We start from the raw sequence: 16366 nt of genomic DNA on the forward strand, positions 1-16366 counted from the left end.
AATCTGACTGTTGCCGTTCATTTTCAGACCACACAACGGTTTCAACATCGAGACACCATTCGATCTCTCAATGCAGTAAATACACAAGGCATTTTCAGGCGATTTACAGAAGCTGAATCACAGCAAGGATCATCAGATGATCTCAGCACACAACGTGGCTGATACTCACCCAGCACAATATCCAAACAATATCACATCTTAATGTCGTCACCAAATATTTCCAGATTGATTTGGGAAGGACGCGTTTATTTGTACTGACAAAATGGCCACCCTTTAATTCTGATTGGTCCCCTTGGAGGATAAGCCACATCCTGAAGTTTCACAGGAATGGGTCACTGGAACCGCCCATCCCAAGGTCTCACTGTCTTTGCAAATTGTAACTCGATCCACTTTAACTTCCTGAAGCGACAGAGGACAGAGCTCCCCAGAAGCCAAAGTGCCTTACCCCAGTTCAAGTACATCCCTCCCCCAGGCAAAGTGCCTTACCCCAGTCCAAGTGCATGCCTCCTCCCTCCCCCCCAACCGAAAGATGGGGTAGGCATTATGTACGGATTGTTAACAGGTTTATTGGATATGAAGTGAATAGTGACAGTGTTGTGACTTCTGGATATCATCCACTCCAACGATGTCTCTTGTAGGGGATTGGAAGAACGTGATCTGTCTTCACTGTTCCCTCTCTCTCTCCGCACCCCCCCACCCCACCCCCCCAATGTCTCTCTCCTCCCCAGCCTCTCTTTCTCCCCCCAAACAGGTCCGGCGGGGAGCGCGCGTCGGGCCGCTAAATCACTGGGAAAATAGGAACTCCAGAAACAGGGAAATTATCTCCAGGCTCGGGGGTGGGACGAGGAGGAAAGGAGATGGGGGTGAGGGAGGAAAGGAGACTGGAGGGGGGGGGGGGGCGGGGGGAAAAATGGACGGGTCTCCACTTGGCTCCGGCCCCCAATTAACTTCAGCTTTGCATGGTGAGACATGCTAAGCACAAACTCTTATTCTGCCATTCAGTGCCCAGTGTGTACACAGACTTGTGTCTTTCCATAGCAATGGTGAAATGTGAAATCGAGGTTGGAACCTAGGTTGTTCCTTAATCAAATACGGCTGAATTTAACCAACCATCCCTGGGAGTATTTTCACAAAATATTATTTCAGCCACACACCAACAGCCTCTTTCCAAATTCATAGCATTCAAACATTACTTTTAAAAACAAAAACAAATTCCAGAATAACTTCAAGCGGCGTTGGCAAAGTCTCCAGTGCACATGGCAAACAAAAGTAGTCCCGAGTCCTGACCGTGAAGTGCCAAAGCCTCTGGAGCTATTTTGCTTGGTCCTCCGGGAACACTGCCAACTCTCCCTTCATTACACTACAGCAGTGGTTGCTGGCTCGGCGTGAAGTGAATTGGCATCTGTGGAAGGAGGGCGAGCTGCCCTGGCTGGGATTTAATAAACGGACAACAGCCAGCTGCACGACAGGCGCTCAACGACAAGCAGGGTTTCATTAACCTCCTCAGGTCAAGCCAATCTACATCTCTTAAAACACTGCGCCCCCACCCACTCCGACACACCAGCAGGTGAAGAACGGCAGCAAAGCTCATCTTCAGTGACATTCCGCGCTCCCACCTACCACCCTTCCCATTACACCAGTCTTGGTTTTTCTATGTCTATGACTGCCAGCTGTTGTATTCCTGGCCGGCCTCCCATTTTCCACCCTTTATAAACTTGATCTCATCCAAAACACTGTTGCCTGTATCCTAATTTGCACCAAGTCCCATTTACCCATCACCCCTGTGCTCACTGACCTACATTGTCTCACGATCTGGCAATGTCTCAATTTTAAAATTCTCATCCTTGTTTTCAAATCCCTCCATGGCCTCATTCCTCCCTATCTCTGTAACCTCCCCCAGCCCCACAAACCTCCAAGATCTCTGCGCTCCTCCAATTTTGGTCTCTTGCGCATCCCTTATTTTAATTGCTCCGCCATTGGTGACCATGCCTTCAGGAATCTAGGCTGACACTCCAGTGCAGTACTGATGGAGCGCTGCACTGTCGGAGGTGCCGTCTTTCGGATGAGACATTAAACCGAGGCTCCATCTGCTCTCTCAGGTGAACGTGAAAGATCCCATGGTACTATTTTGAAGAAGAGCAGGGGAGTTATCCCCGGTGTCCTGGCCAATATTTATCCCTCAATCAACATAACAAAAAAACAGATTATCTGGTAATTATCACATTGCTGTTTGCGGGAGCTTGCTGTGTGCAAATTGGCTGCCGCGTTTCCCACATTACAAAAGTGACTACACTCCAAAAATACTTCATTGGCTGTAAAGCGCTTTGAGATGTCCGGTGGTCATGAAAGGTGCTATATAAATGCAAGTCTTTCTTTTTCTTTTAGGTCCTAAAGTCTGGAATCTCCTTCCTAAACCTCTATGCCTTTCTCTCCTCCTTTAAGATGCTCCTTGAAACCTACTTGTAAGTGTGTTATATGCCAATCTTCAGAACTAAACCAAACTATATGTCTGTAAATTAATCAAAATCTCGCATATGGCATGCACTTCCTATCGACAAACTTTACTTCCAGTAATGCTTTTTCTGTTATAATTTTAATGGAAACTGCGCATATAAGCATCTATAATGGCAATTTCTTTGTAAACAATTTATAATAGGAAAACTATTTTTAAAACAGTTCACCAATCGAATCATTCAGCCTGAAAAAAGTTTCATATGCTCTCCTTAAAGATTTTACTTCAAGAACTCAGCATGTTTCAAAGCCTGCATTTTGACCCAATATTTTCACCTCACAATACTTGCTCTTGGTGGCGGTGCAGTCAGGGTGAGGGTCCGTGTTAATGAAAAACTGTCAAGCAGCAAAGTTCTGCCAGAAGTTAAAAGATGGCAGACAAAGAAAAGCTGATCCCATTAGATGATGATCCAAGGAGACACAGATTTAAGGTTTTGGGAAAGAGATATAGGGGAGATGTGAGGAAGAACTTTTTTACGCAGCGAGTGGTAATAACCTGGAACTTGCTGCCTACAAGGGTAGTGGAAGCAGAGACAATCAATGACTTCAAAAGGAAATTGGAGAGACACTTGAAGGAAATAATCTTGCAGGGCTACGGGAATAGAGCCGGAGAATGGGACTGACTGGGTTGCTCTACAGAGAGCCAGGCATGGACTCGAAGGGCCGAATGACCTCCTTCTGTGCCTTAATGTCTCTATGTCTCTCTAATTCTTTGATCAAGCTTTGGTCATCTGTCCTAATAACTCCTTCTGTGGCTCAGTGTCAAATTTTGTTTGATAACGCTCTTGGGACATTTTACTGTGTTAAAGGCCCTATATAAATGCAAGTGGTTGTTCCACAAAATTTCAAATAAGGCAACAAATTAAATTCTTCATAAAAATATAGCTGTACTGAAACCCGGACACGCTTTCAATTAGTGGCCTCAGAGAGAGAAAAAAAATTGAGTCATTTAAACTTGCTGCCCAGCCACATGCCTCCAGCTATGTAGGCAATAAACAATGTGTACGTGACAGGAGCTGCATGACCATTGCTGCACGAGTGAAACTATGTCGAGGAACTGTGCCAGAGAGTGAGATAGAAGGTATACAGGATGCCTTACCCTAATAGTTTCTAACTTGGAAAGCAATTCATTCACTCCACAGCACAGAGGCACAGGAAAAGTCCAATTTTAGGGGCCTAACTAATGTGCCCATCATAGTGCAAAGGTCAGGAAAACAGCCAAAATACTCAGTTGCTGCCAGGCGCACTTAACGTAGGAATTGTGGAACAGCATAAAATGCTTTAAAGCTCTAAAAAAAATTCCAGCCAGTTGTACACCCATTTCCCCTCCCACCAACAATTGTTGGATCTTTATTTCACTAACTTCCCACCCCAAACTTCCTTTACTTTCCTCCTCAGCCACACTATCCTTGACTAATGTAAATGTATTCAACAAGTAATAGTACAATAACTGCTCAAGGCTCCCATTGGAAGTGTGCCCTGTTTATACTGAACGGTAGATAATTCAACCCTGCAATACAAGAACTGCACAGGTGCAGAACTCCCAACTCATCGTCACCCCATAAGAGGTCTGCAGGTGGAGCTCTCTTAAAATCGTAGTTTGACTTCCTCACACCTCTAAAGAGCAGTGACCGAAAGACCGATGTGCAAGCCTGAATGGGCAAACCCAGTTCGTTGGCCGAGCAGCCACCGCCTCAGGTGGATCTCAGCAACCTGGGGCAAGGCGGGGCGGCTTTGTTTATTTTGACATGCTTCAGATGAGTCAGTATCATTATGGTAAGGCTGAAGGGATAAGATAGTCAGGCCGGTGACTGGCTCAGAGGCCTCTGCCCATGCACTATGTAACTGGGCAGATGTGCATCAAACTGATTTACAGATCCAACTCTCTGTGGGGAGGATGTTGCTTCTGCTCCCAGCTGCCCAGCGGGTTTACAGGCCGAAATCGAGGACTCAGCAAATGGGGAACCAGCTCGGCAAACTTAACCATAATAAAACTGCACACAGCACACATCACCCAACAGCCAGAACATACTTGCCACCCACAAGAACACAAATGTTGTGCCAAGCCCATGTTTCAACTTTCAAGAAAGCAGTTTTGCTCTGGTTATGATTTCAGTTGATCTCAGAATATAGGTGATCAGATGCCATTCACAACTCCGGTGACAATGAAGCAGCACATCTCATCCTCCAACAGAACTGAGTAACGCCCAGACTTCAGCTTAATTGGTGTCCCTTTTACTGGACTCACCACCACCCCCTTCACCACCAGTGCATCGTGGCTGCAGTGGGATCGGCAGGGTGCACTGCACCAACTCAACAACTGGGACATCACCTCCCTCCCCTGCCATCTGTACCATCAAGAAAATTATGGATCTCAGACTCATTACGTAATGGACCAGCACTTTTACCATTGTCAGACATTGGGCCCAGGCAGCAATGAGTGCTGTTCATGTCACTGCTATACTCGAATAGGAACAGCTGTATTACAGATGCATGTGTACCCTGGAATGGAAACTATTGTGCCATTTTATCACAGCTTAGACACAAGAGGACCAGTGAACCAGGGAAGTCTGATTCAAACATTGAAGATAGGTCAGATCCTCCCAGGAACAGGGCAGAGGTTGTAATGAAGTTGACAGAAATACAAACATCTCCTTAATCAGCCTGTCTCTGCATATTTCATCTGCTGAACAGCAGGCACCCTTATTAATTAAAGCCTGGTGTGAACATAGGAACAGGATTAGGCTATTCAATCCCTCGAGCCTGTTCCGCCAATTAGATCATGGCTGATCTGTATCTTAACTCCATCTACCCACCCTGGTGCTGTAACCCTTAATACCCTTATCCAACAAAAATCTATCAATCTCAATCTTGACATTTTTGGGGGAAGAGTTCCAGATTTCCACTTACCTTTGTGTGACGAAGTGCTTCATGACATCACCCCAAAACTGCCTAGCTCGAATTTTATTATGTCTTGTTCCGGACTCCCTCGCCAGAAGAAATATTTTTTTCTCTATCTACCCTATGAAATCTTTTAATCATCTTAAATAGTTCAATTAGTTCAACCCTTAATCTTCTATACAACTAGTAAAACGCCCCAAAGGCATTTCACAAGAGTGTTACAAGACAAAACAAATACATTTGACAAATACTCAAGAGAAGGCTGGCTTTGAGATATTGCCAGCAGTGAGCGCTGTGTAGTGTAATAGAATTCTGCACGAGGGAAGGATACTTTTCAGATAGGCCACTTCAGTGCAGTGAGATGACCACTACTGTTCTTTCTCGTTAGATAAATAAAATCTTCTTAGGATAAAGAAATGGCTCAACATTTGAAAGCCATTTGAAGATAATATGGCAGCACAGTTACTGTAACAGGGAATGGAGGAGAAAGCAATCAATTAAAGAATTTCAACTTGCAGGCTCACTTTATCGTCAATATATCACTGTACTCGAGCAAAATGAAACAAATTTGCCACCGACAAGAATTATTTAACTCTTGTTGAGGTAACGATTTTAGAAGAATTTCTGGTGAACATGACGGAAACAGGTTTGGAGATTTCAAAAGATAACGCAAAATTCCAATAACCAACTGGCAGTGTTAAATATAATTAAAATGCACCTACAGCAGAAAGTTATTTAAAAAGAAAACAGCTTGCAAAGTACATTTTTGTACCAGAACATTCACACCGAAAGAATAACACAAACCCAAACCAAAACACTTACCATCAGCACATCTTCTAAATGTTTGACCTCCAGCTCTAACTTCTGGAGTTCTGGGAACTGGCCACGACAATCGTCAAGTGTTGAATTTAATGCCATCAGGGCTTCTTCTATCCCTGGGTCTACAGGCTTCACCTTTCCAGACTCTGTAGGCCCGGTTTTCTCATCGTTTGGTTTGGTTTTCTCCGCTGTTGAGGCAATACTCTGAACCACAGGGACAGCAGCAGCAACAGCCTCACCTACTGGTGTCGCCAACGGACTACACGCAGCTTCTGGGATTTCTGACTTTTCCAGTGGAGCCTCAGAGTGTAGCACCCGGTCGACAGTCTCTTCAATCACAGGGTGATCAGCTTCTGCCTCAGAGATTTGTGGAGACTCCACTAAATTTGATATGGCAACTACTTGTGGTTCTGGCTCTGTGCTCATTGACGCATTCAAGTCCATTGCAGCGTCTACACTTGCTTCACTGATATGGCTGAGAGTTCGGGAAATTGGCACATTTCCATTAAATATTGCATGTTTTAGGGTCTCCTGCTCTTCTTCTGCCTCCTCCTCCACTTGCTGTCTGGTTACCTCAGGACTAGCTGCCCGAGGTTCCTCAGTCTGTGCTAATGTTATAGTGATTTTTGGGACCGCTCCCTGGATTTCCGGTTGCACCAACGTTTTTTGGGAATGTCTAACACTTGTCGACAACTGTGGACTGGAAGAACCATCTGAAGAATCAGAGGAGATGGACCAGGCAGCACCATTCTCCAGCTCTTCCTGCCTGCGCAGCATATTCTATACGAAACAAAAAAGGTACAAGTTACAATCTGCTCAGTAGCCAGAGTGCATGTTAAATCCAGCACCACTTCAGAATAGCGCACCGCAGGTATATTTAATCCCTGATGAAGCCCGGCATCACTCAGACTGTCTGGGATGATTTTCAAACCGACTGAAGCAGCCTTGAAACAGAGTTCAAAACTCTAGAAAGAGGATCAACATAGCTCCAGCTCAGTCAGTCTACGTCATAAATACTGCACTTTGTTATGAAATGTTCAACCCATTGGTGTCAATTCAGTCTGGACTCTAAACCAGGCAAGCCCAAGAACAATGGCCCTAGCTTGCTATAATTTGTCTTCAAAAACAGGTTCCACCTCCTAAATATCAGAGGGAAAGGGCAAGGCTGGGGTCTTGTACAGTCAATCCAGTAATAAAGACCTCACTGCAACATTAAGAACAAAACAAAATACTGCAGATGCTGATGAAAGGTCATCGACCTTGGCCCACGGTCTGGAATTCTCTTCCTAAACTTCTCTGCCTCTTTCCCCTCCTTTAAGGGCCTCCTTAAAACCTACCTCTTTGACTAAGTGTTTGGTCACCTATCCTATCGTCTCCATTTTTAGCGGTATCAATTTGTGTCTTGAAGCAACTTGGAACGTTTTACTACATTAAAGGCAGTTTAGAAATTAAAGTCGTTGTATAAATTCCTTTTTTTTTTAAATAAAGAATTCACCAATGATGTAGAGTTCAGGCACAGTGTTGATTAAGTGCAAAGAGCTGCCACAATCAAAAAGGACTTTTTTTTTTACAAGATTCAAAATATATCAAGGTTTCAGACTTGGACACAGGTTTGATAAATTGGACTGATTCGTGCTCTGGGATTCCAGACCATTCTTTTAAAAATTTCCGATTGAGTAGATCTCATCTGATAATCTGCTCCTCACATTTCCAGATATAAAATTAATAAGTCAGGCTAATCTTCAGTAAATAATTATTGCAATATAATTTTAAAAAGCAATCACATGGGCTCAAACATCAAAGTTCCAGACATGGCATCAAGAGGTGCTGACTGGAGAGCAGGAGTATCTCCAGAGAGAACAAGGGATACCATAGTCAGTCACCCCATCCTAACAACTTGCATTTATATAGCCACTTTAACGTAGTAAAACATCGCAAGACACTTCACAGGCTAATCAGACAAAAATTCTCGCTTGCTCACACTGTCCAGTAACTGACCACTAGTGGGACTGACCTATCAAGAAAGACTGAATCAACTGGGCTTGTATTCACTGGAGTTCAGAAGAGTGAGAGGGGACCTCATAGAAACGTTTAAAATTCTGACGGGTTTGGACAGGTTGGATGCAGGAAGAATGTTCCCAATGTTGGGGAAGTCCAGAACCAGGGGTCACAGTCTAAGGATAAGGGGTAAGCCATTTAGGACCGAGATAAGGAGAAACTTCTTCACCCAGAGAGTGGTGAACCTGTGGAATTCTCTACCACAGGAAGTAGTTGAGGCCAATTCACTAAATATATTCAAAAGGGAGTTAGATGAAGTCCTTACTACTCGGGGGATCAAGGGGTATGGCGTGAAAGCAGGAAGTGGGTACTGAAGTTTCATGTTCAGCCATGAACTCGTTGAATGGCGGTGCAGGCTAGAAGGGCTGAATGGCCTGCTCCTGCACCTATTTTCTATGTTTCTATGTTTCTATTGCCCAAAGCCTTGATGTGGTTGCCTGTTCCGCAGGCAGTGTGGAGCATGAACAAGATAAATCTGTCGCAAAATGTAAACAATAGGCTGCGTAGTTAATTTTTTAACACAAAACTCAACTGGCTAGTAAAGGGGAACCTCGAGCAGCTTTTTTGGGCTTCACTTAAAAGCTGGGGATGAACCAGCTCCTATTCTAAACTGGAAACAGAAATAGACTTGACCCTCCATTCAAGATGGAGGACTGCAACGAAGTCTGCTGTGATCTTTTCACATTACAAGGACTCCCAGAAGTTAAGCAGCTCCTAGCCAACTAACTCTTCAAATAACACGCCGTGGAAAAGTTTGCAACTGGTTCATGCGGCTGACTCCATTCTTAACACTGCTCGGCATTGTTGTAATCGTGAACAGGTTAGAATGTCTGGGTCATTACGAGATTTGCAACCCTGCTCCTCACCCCCTGCCGCCCCCCTCTCCCTCCTCCCCCACCCCCCCGCCCCCTCCAATTCCCTCTCTACTGTGCATCCTTAGCAGAATTGAACTGGTAACCGTCTCCCTACTCGGTGCTTTCTAATATCTGAAATCATGGGAAAAGGAGGGAATTTAAAGAAATGCAGATTAGCATGGCTATAAAGCAGCTGCACACTAAATACTACACCGCAGACACAGGACTAATAGGAAGCAACATTATACCTCACATAATTGTGATACCAACCCGACTGCAGCACTAGCCTAGGCTAGTAACTATCAGGATGTACACAGAACACTACCTTATGGGTGCCAGGCCTGAGGATGGACACATCATTGCACAAATAACTTCGATTCACTCCCTCAACAAAAAACCCTCAAAACAAGTCCATTAAGGACCAACTGTGCTTTCCTGTCAAAAGCTGCAAAGGATTTTTGTGGGTAGAAACAGTAAATGAAGTCGATTTAGTCTACAATTAAATGATGAATGAAACATTTCAGATTGCAACCCCACTTACCCCTTTTATGGCCCTCTTGCCCACCTACCACACGTTACCCAGGCAGGAGGGTGAACTGGCACTCTGCCCCCAGATTTTTGCCATCGCTGCTCTATAACTAGATGTGAGGAAGCATACAAGAGACTGGTTCTGATAGGGAATTGGAGGAGAGACCCTGCATCCAGGATGCAGTGCATTGGTGCATGATCTGGACCACCACAGAGTGAAGATTTTAAATTGATGTTCTTGCCACGAGTGAGTTGGTGCTGTGCTGAGTGATGGTGCTGGAGTGGAGTGTCGCCACAGTATTGAGTACACATTAACTTTACGGAACTAATCTGCGACGTGGTGAACAACAGCAATAGAACAGAGGTCATCAAGGACAGAGTAATACTGCACACTGATAATCAGCTACAACGGACTTTAATTACTGCCCTGTGTGTTTGAGGTCACTATTGGGAACATATGGCATAACACCCATTAACATATGGCAAGTTCTGGATTCAACAATCACGTGAATGATTTTCTTATCCATTGACGCGAGTTTTCTCTGAAGCAACCTGCAGCACCTCAAATGATCAGGTGTTTTGAAGCACTCTAACACACCGAGGAGTAAATTATCTTATAATTTTCCACATTGGTTTAAAATACTGACACACAAAAAATACAATAAAAGTTAGTCATAAACTGAAATGAGCCCTCTCTCTGCGTATTGTGGTAATCACATTCCAAATTTTATAAACAGGAAATTCTATAAACAGAACTTAAATCAAGAAAATTACCACTAACAAAAACTATGTCAAGCTACATAAATTCAGAATGAAACCTCAAGGCAAATTTATGGCTGAAAACAGCTTACATCACATACTAAATATCTGAGCTTGCTCCTCACAGTTAGGGACCTGATTTAAAACCCTTGATCGGATTACTGGCCAATAATCTGTTGCCCCGCCCCACCCCACCCCCTACTGAACTTTTAATTTTGTGATTCACCTCAACTGGAGAATGCTGCAAAGACATAAAGTTCACTCTCTTATAAATTTAGCACAAAGCTGCATAAGCCAGAACAAAGCCAATGGGAAGGTGTTAAATGAGTTTCTCTGGTGGCTCAGCAAGTTTAACCAGTGACTGAGCCAGACAGCTCAGAAAAGCCCCAGAAATAATCCTGGCCTGTCGTGAGTTAGCTGATCTGAAATGGGATAGTGAAGGAAGGGTATTACAATCGGTGTCAGTGTCACCAGGCTAGGGAACAGGGTTTCCTGATCACCATCCAGTGACAACTTCAGGAGAGCAGGGGAAGGGCAGTGAGAAAATGAAATCAATAAAAGGTGTCAAATTTAAACATAACATGGGGTCATGGAACTGGTTTATTTTTATAGGATATACGGCACAGAAACAGGCCATTCAGCCCAACCAGTCCATGCCGGCATTTATGCTCCACTTGTTCTTTCCCCCCCCCCCCCCCCCCACCCCCCGTCCCCTGTTCATTAGTCTATTATGGGGCACCTTATCGAAGGCCTTTTGAAAATCTAGATAAATTACATCTACTGCATTACCATTGTTTACTCTCTCTGTTACCTCTTCAAAAAAATTCAGAGGTTGGTCAAGCAGGACTTTCTCTTTTGAAATCCATGCTGACTATTCGTTATTATATTTTTGGTTTCTAGATGTTCTTCTATTTTCTCCTTTAGTAGGGTTTCTATTATTTATTCTACCATCAATGTTAAGCTGACTGGTCTATAATTGCCTGGACATGTGCTATCCACCTTCTTAAACATAGGTATTACGTTAGCTATCCACCAGTCCTCTGGCACTACACCTTTTTCGAACAAATTATTAAATGTGTGTAGTAATGACTGTTATCTCTTCCCTAGATTCTTTTAAAATGCATGGATGCAATCCATCCGGACCAGGGGTTTTATCCTCTGAGTTTGATTAGTTTATTAGGGGAGAGAACGAGAGAGAGAGACTGGGGTGAGAGAGAGAGGGAGGACGAGAGGGAGGGCGAGAGGGAGGGCGAGAGGGAGGGCGAGAGGGAGAGCAAGAGAGCGAGAGACTCGAGGACATGCTCCAGGCTGACCATTTCCTAATTATTTCGTGCAAACTACAGGACTACGTGCGATCATTGAGAAAGTGGAAGTGTAAAGAACGACATGCCCAAACAAAGGATGCAGACAGTCCCCTGGAGGGGCCTAAACAAAACAATCACTTCACAAATTATAATGAAAGTTATTTCCAAAAATAGGTTTAATAAGCTAAACACTTTCAATAATGCCCTGAGATGGAACAAATGGGAGATAAGGGGGAAAAATGCCCAGCTATTTTAGAATAAAAACGAGAAGCATGTACACAGCTAGTGAACCTCTGCCACAGCCTTGCACTGAATTAGCCCACAGTTGTTTAATGCCTCATAGCTTCCAGACTGCAGGTTAGTACCTGAAGGAATAATCCAGCCAGTCAATAGCACCAAGACATTCATGGTAAACACTTGCCTAGCTGTCTCATTTCTATCATTTATAAAGAACCATGATGTCCAATTTTAGTCCTCTGATATTTTCAACCTTCAACAGAGATTCATTTTCTAGCATTAACTGCAGAGAGTACATCGCTGGTACTGTGAGGACAAGAAAAAACATCAACCTTACAATTTAAATTACTGGTTTAAAATACAGAATTATAATCTGCACGGGCAGCTGGGAAACATAAGGTGAGCTACCTCCCAAATTACACAGCTTGTGCCTCAGGCTGTACAAGAAGACCGGAATGTTGTAATTTATTAACAGCTTCAGTCAAAACGTCGCTCTCTCTTGCATCTCCCCTACCCTTTGTTAGCCAACCAGCCCTTTTCTCCTCCCTCGCCTAGTTCCGCCGTCACTATGACAACTTTGAGCTAGGAATGTGCAAGCTATACAGCTAGATTTAAGGTTTTCTGTGCCCAAAGTGCAGTGAAATCGTAAACATGATTATAAAGAATGGGCGATGATTTTGCTACGTGTAGCTTTCTATCCTCCCTTCCACAAGTGTGCACCTCACTCCTCTTCTACACAGCATACATCACAGTCAATGCTCGAATAACAAATGACACCACCCCACAGCAGATCCTTATTAATGCCACAAGACCCTATTTACAGCTCCCCACTGACACATGATGCAAAGGCAACTCTGAACCCAGGTACCAATCTTCAGATCGTAAAATTAAAACGGAGCAATTGGGTTATAACAAACGTGATTTGCTATTTGGAGTTTTGATTGAAAAGGATACGTTGAAGGAAAGCAGGTCACATGTTTCAATGTATACACTGGCGTGGCCAGCTCTGCAAAGCGTGTGTACACACACTTGGGGCACATCACCACTGCCGCCCGTGACAGAATACGCAACAGCACCACATGCAGGTGAACATCCGCGGAGAGACTTACATAAAAGGCCTGTTCCCGCAGGGAAGGGGTATCCGGCGGACTCTGGTTGTAAGTGGAGAATCGCTTGTTCACAGTGGGCACTTTGTTGACAGTGCTTGCAGTAGATGTTTGATCATCTTTGTCAAATGGACTGGAAGACACAGAATGATTGAGCAAAATAAGACATGATGCATGGACACTACTGGCACATCAAGACACAAACTTAAGGAATAGCAAAGATTTTTTGGCACATTCTAACTTTGGAATTAAGCACACTGCTGCAAGATTAGTGCAGGTATTTAACGTCAAACACACACTGTTGACTCCTTTCACCGATACTTATTGCTGGACAACGTCAAATTATATTCAAAGCGAGCATTTTGCTTGATCCAGTTTTATTAGAAAAATAAACCTGTGAAAAGAGCTTTGATGGGAGAAGGAAGGGGTTGGAGTCAGTACATATAGTGTAGCAATGGCTCAGAAGTAGCACTCTCGCCACAGAGTCAGAAGGTTGTGGGTTTAAGTCCCACTCCAATTACTTGAGCACATCATGCTAGGCGGACACTTCATGCCGTACTAAGGGGGTGCTGCACCCTCTGAGGTGCCATCTTTCGGATGAGGTGTTAATCCGAGGCCCCATTTGCTGTCTCAGGTGGACCTAAAAGATCCCATGGTTCTATTCGACGAGGAGCAGGGGAGTTCACCCAGTATCCTGGCCAATACGTATCCCTCAACCCACATCACTAAACAACTTAACTGGTCATTCATTCCACTGCACTTTGAAGGGTCTTGCTGTGCACAAATTGGCTGCTGTGTTTCCCTACATTACAACAGTGACTACATTTTAAAAGTACTTCATTGGCTGTAAAGCGTTTTGATACGTTGTGAAAGGCGTTATATAATGCAAATTATCTTTCTTATTTATGGCAATAAGGTCTTCCTTTCAATATATTACAGAGTGTGGAATAAAAAGGAAGACTTTCCTCCTTTCCTGAAGGTGCGCACACTTTCCAGCAGGGACTGCCAATTGTCCCCCCCCCACCCCACCTCTCTAACCCAGGGAGGCCAAGACCAATTAGAACCACTCCAAATACTGCTTTAGCTGAGCTCACCCTAAACTCAGCACGGACCAGGGATTGATCTTCTTGGTCTCTTTGGCTCAGTTACACGAGGCAAAACATCTACTCAGTAAGCCACTGCTAACACCCAAACATTGAAAAAAGTGAAAAATATGACAAGAGGCTGGCATTCAAACTGAAGCCCGTTGAAGGGATTTCCGGCCAGCGCCCCATTTGCTAAATAATGGATTTAATGGTGCAAGGCATGGTCTGATGTGTAAAATTCTGAGCATGTTTTAAGCAGATCTTAGTCCGAGGTGCAGAAGCTGTTTGTGAAGCCTGATGAAACTCCCAAAAAGAATGAATCGAGGGGAAGTCAAGATTTATGCATGGACAAGAAGATATGTAGCCAAATGTGCTGATGATACAAAGATGGGTGGGAAAGCAAGTTGTGAGGCGAACACAAAAAAATCTGCAAAAGGATCTAGACAGGCGAAGTGAATGGGCAAAAATTTAGCAGATGGGATTATAATGTAGGAAAGTGAGAGGTTATGCACTTTGGCAGGAAAAATAAAAATGCAAATTATTATTTAACTCGAGAAAAATTACAAAATGCTGCAATACAGAGGACCTGGGGGTCCTTGTGCATGAAACACAAAATGTTAGTATGCAGGTACAGCAAGTAATCAGGAAGGCAAATGGAATTTTGGCTTTAATTGCAAGGGGGATAGAGTATAAAAGCAGAGAAGTCCTGCTACAACTGTACAGGGTATTGGTGAGGACACACCTAGAGTACTGCGTACAGATTTGGTTTCCTTATTTAAGAAAGGATATACTTGCATTGGAGGCAGTTCAGAGAAGGTTCACTAGGTTGATTCTGGAGATGAGGAGGTTGACTTATGAAGATAAGTTGAGTAGGTTGGGCCTATACTCATTGGAGTTCAGAAGAATGAGAGGTGATCTTATTGAAACATACAAGACAATGAGGGGGCTCAACAAGGTAGACACAGAGAGGATATTTCCACTCATATGGGAATCTAGAACTAGGGGGCATAGTTTCAGAATAAGGGGTCACCTTTTCAAAACTGAGATGAGGAGGAATTTCTACTCTGAGAGGGTTGTAAATCTGTGGAATCTTCTACCTCAGAGCTGTGGAGGCTGGGTCATTGAATATATTTAAGGCAGAGAGAGACAGATTTTTGAGCGATAAGGGAATAAAGGATTATGGGGAGTGGGCAGGGGAAGTGGAGCTGATTCCATGATCAAATCAAGCATGATCTTATTTAATGGCAGAGCAGGCTTGAGGGGCCAAATGATGTACTCCTGCTCCTATTTCTTATGTTCTTATGTCAGCCGATCCCTACACACCCATTAGCAAAAGGAAACATTAGTGACGTCCTCACAAGAGGCTCATGAGGTTAATGTTAATCACACTTAAGTTGCAAAATGTTAAGTTCAAGTTAAAAAGTAAATGAGAACTATGGTGAATATTAAGGGCTAGAATTTCCACCAGGATCGCTCCAGCCCAATTTGTAGTGGTATTCCGGCGGTTGCGTCTTTTGAACCGCCGGAATACCGCTGCTGCATGCTCCCTCGATTTTCGATGGTCGATTCTCGGCAGTGGTGATAGTGGGCCGGAGCGCGCAGTGGCGAAGTGCCTAAAAGTCGGCGATCTGCTTGCCTTACTAAAGGCAAGCAGCCTCCCTAGAAACGTGTTTTTTTGTTCGCTGTGCATGCACGGGCATTCTCCCGCGATGTCAGGGTCAAAGGTGACCCTGCGCATGTGCAGAGAAGAGTGAGAGTGTGTTGGTCATTTTGAGAGTGCAGAGCTGGAGATCGATTATGAGAGAGAAGAGTTACATAGATCTGTTGATAAAACGATTTTGGAAGATTATTTTCAGTAATAATTGATTATAACATATTATATAATAGTAAAACATAAAAAATAATTATTTAAATATTAAAATCGGTATAAAGAAGATGCAAAAACAAGCTATGGAAGTGGAGAGGGAGGGAGGTGAGGTGGGAGGAGGAGAGCCGTTCATTTCTGCGAAGCCAGGAATCGTTGGTCCATGAAGTGGAGGCCTGCTGGGACCAATTAGCACGGGATGGGCAAGGAAAACCTGCACCAACTGTGTATCAGAGGTTACGGTGAGAGATCGCTGAGGCGGTGTCGTCCGTACCACCCGTAATGCGGGTGCCGAACCAGCGCCACAAACGGTGGAAGGACACCGTTGGGTCAGCGAGAA

General features: G+C 44.1%; 1 protein-coding gene across 7 annotated transcripts in view; it reads right to left on the reverse strand.

Moving 5' to 3' along the window:
- Positions 1-6143: 6143 nt before the first annotated feature.
- LOC139255166 (rho family-interacting cell polarization regulator 1-like) overlaps positions 6144-16366 on the reverse strand; it is a 173328-nt gene continuing 163105 nt past the window's right edge. For 5 of the 7 annotated variants that reach the window (XM_070873884.1, XM_070873886.1, XM_070873885.1 and 2 more), the window contains exons 12-13: positions 13081-13210; positions 6144-7011 (exon numbers count right to left, since the gene is read on the reverse strand). In XM_070873884.1, the coding sequence (XP_070729985.1) occupies positions 6193-7011; positions 13081-13210 (949 nt within the window). In that variant the 3' untranslated portion in view covers positions 6144-6192. The remainder of the gene's footprint in view (positions 7012-13080; positions 13211-16366) is intronic. The other 2 variants (XM_070873883.1, XM_070873882.1) reach the window with 1 other exon arrangement.

Source organism: Pristiophorus japonicus, unplaced genomic scaffold (genome assembly GCF_044704955.1).
Source record: "Pristiophorus japonicus isolate sPriJap1 unplaced genomic scaffold, sPriJap1.hap1 HAP1_SCAFFOLD_589, whole genome shotgun sequence".
Taxonomy (NCBI): domain Eukaryota; kingdom Metazoa; phylum Chordata; class Chondrichthyes; family Pristiophoridae; genus Pristiophorus; species Pristiophorus japonicus.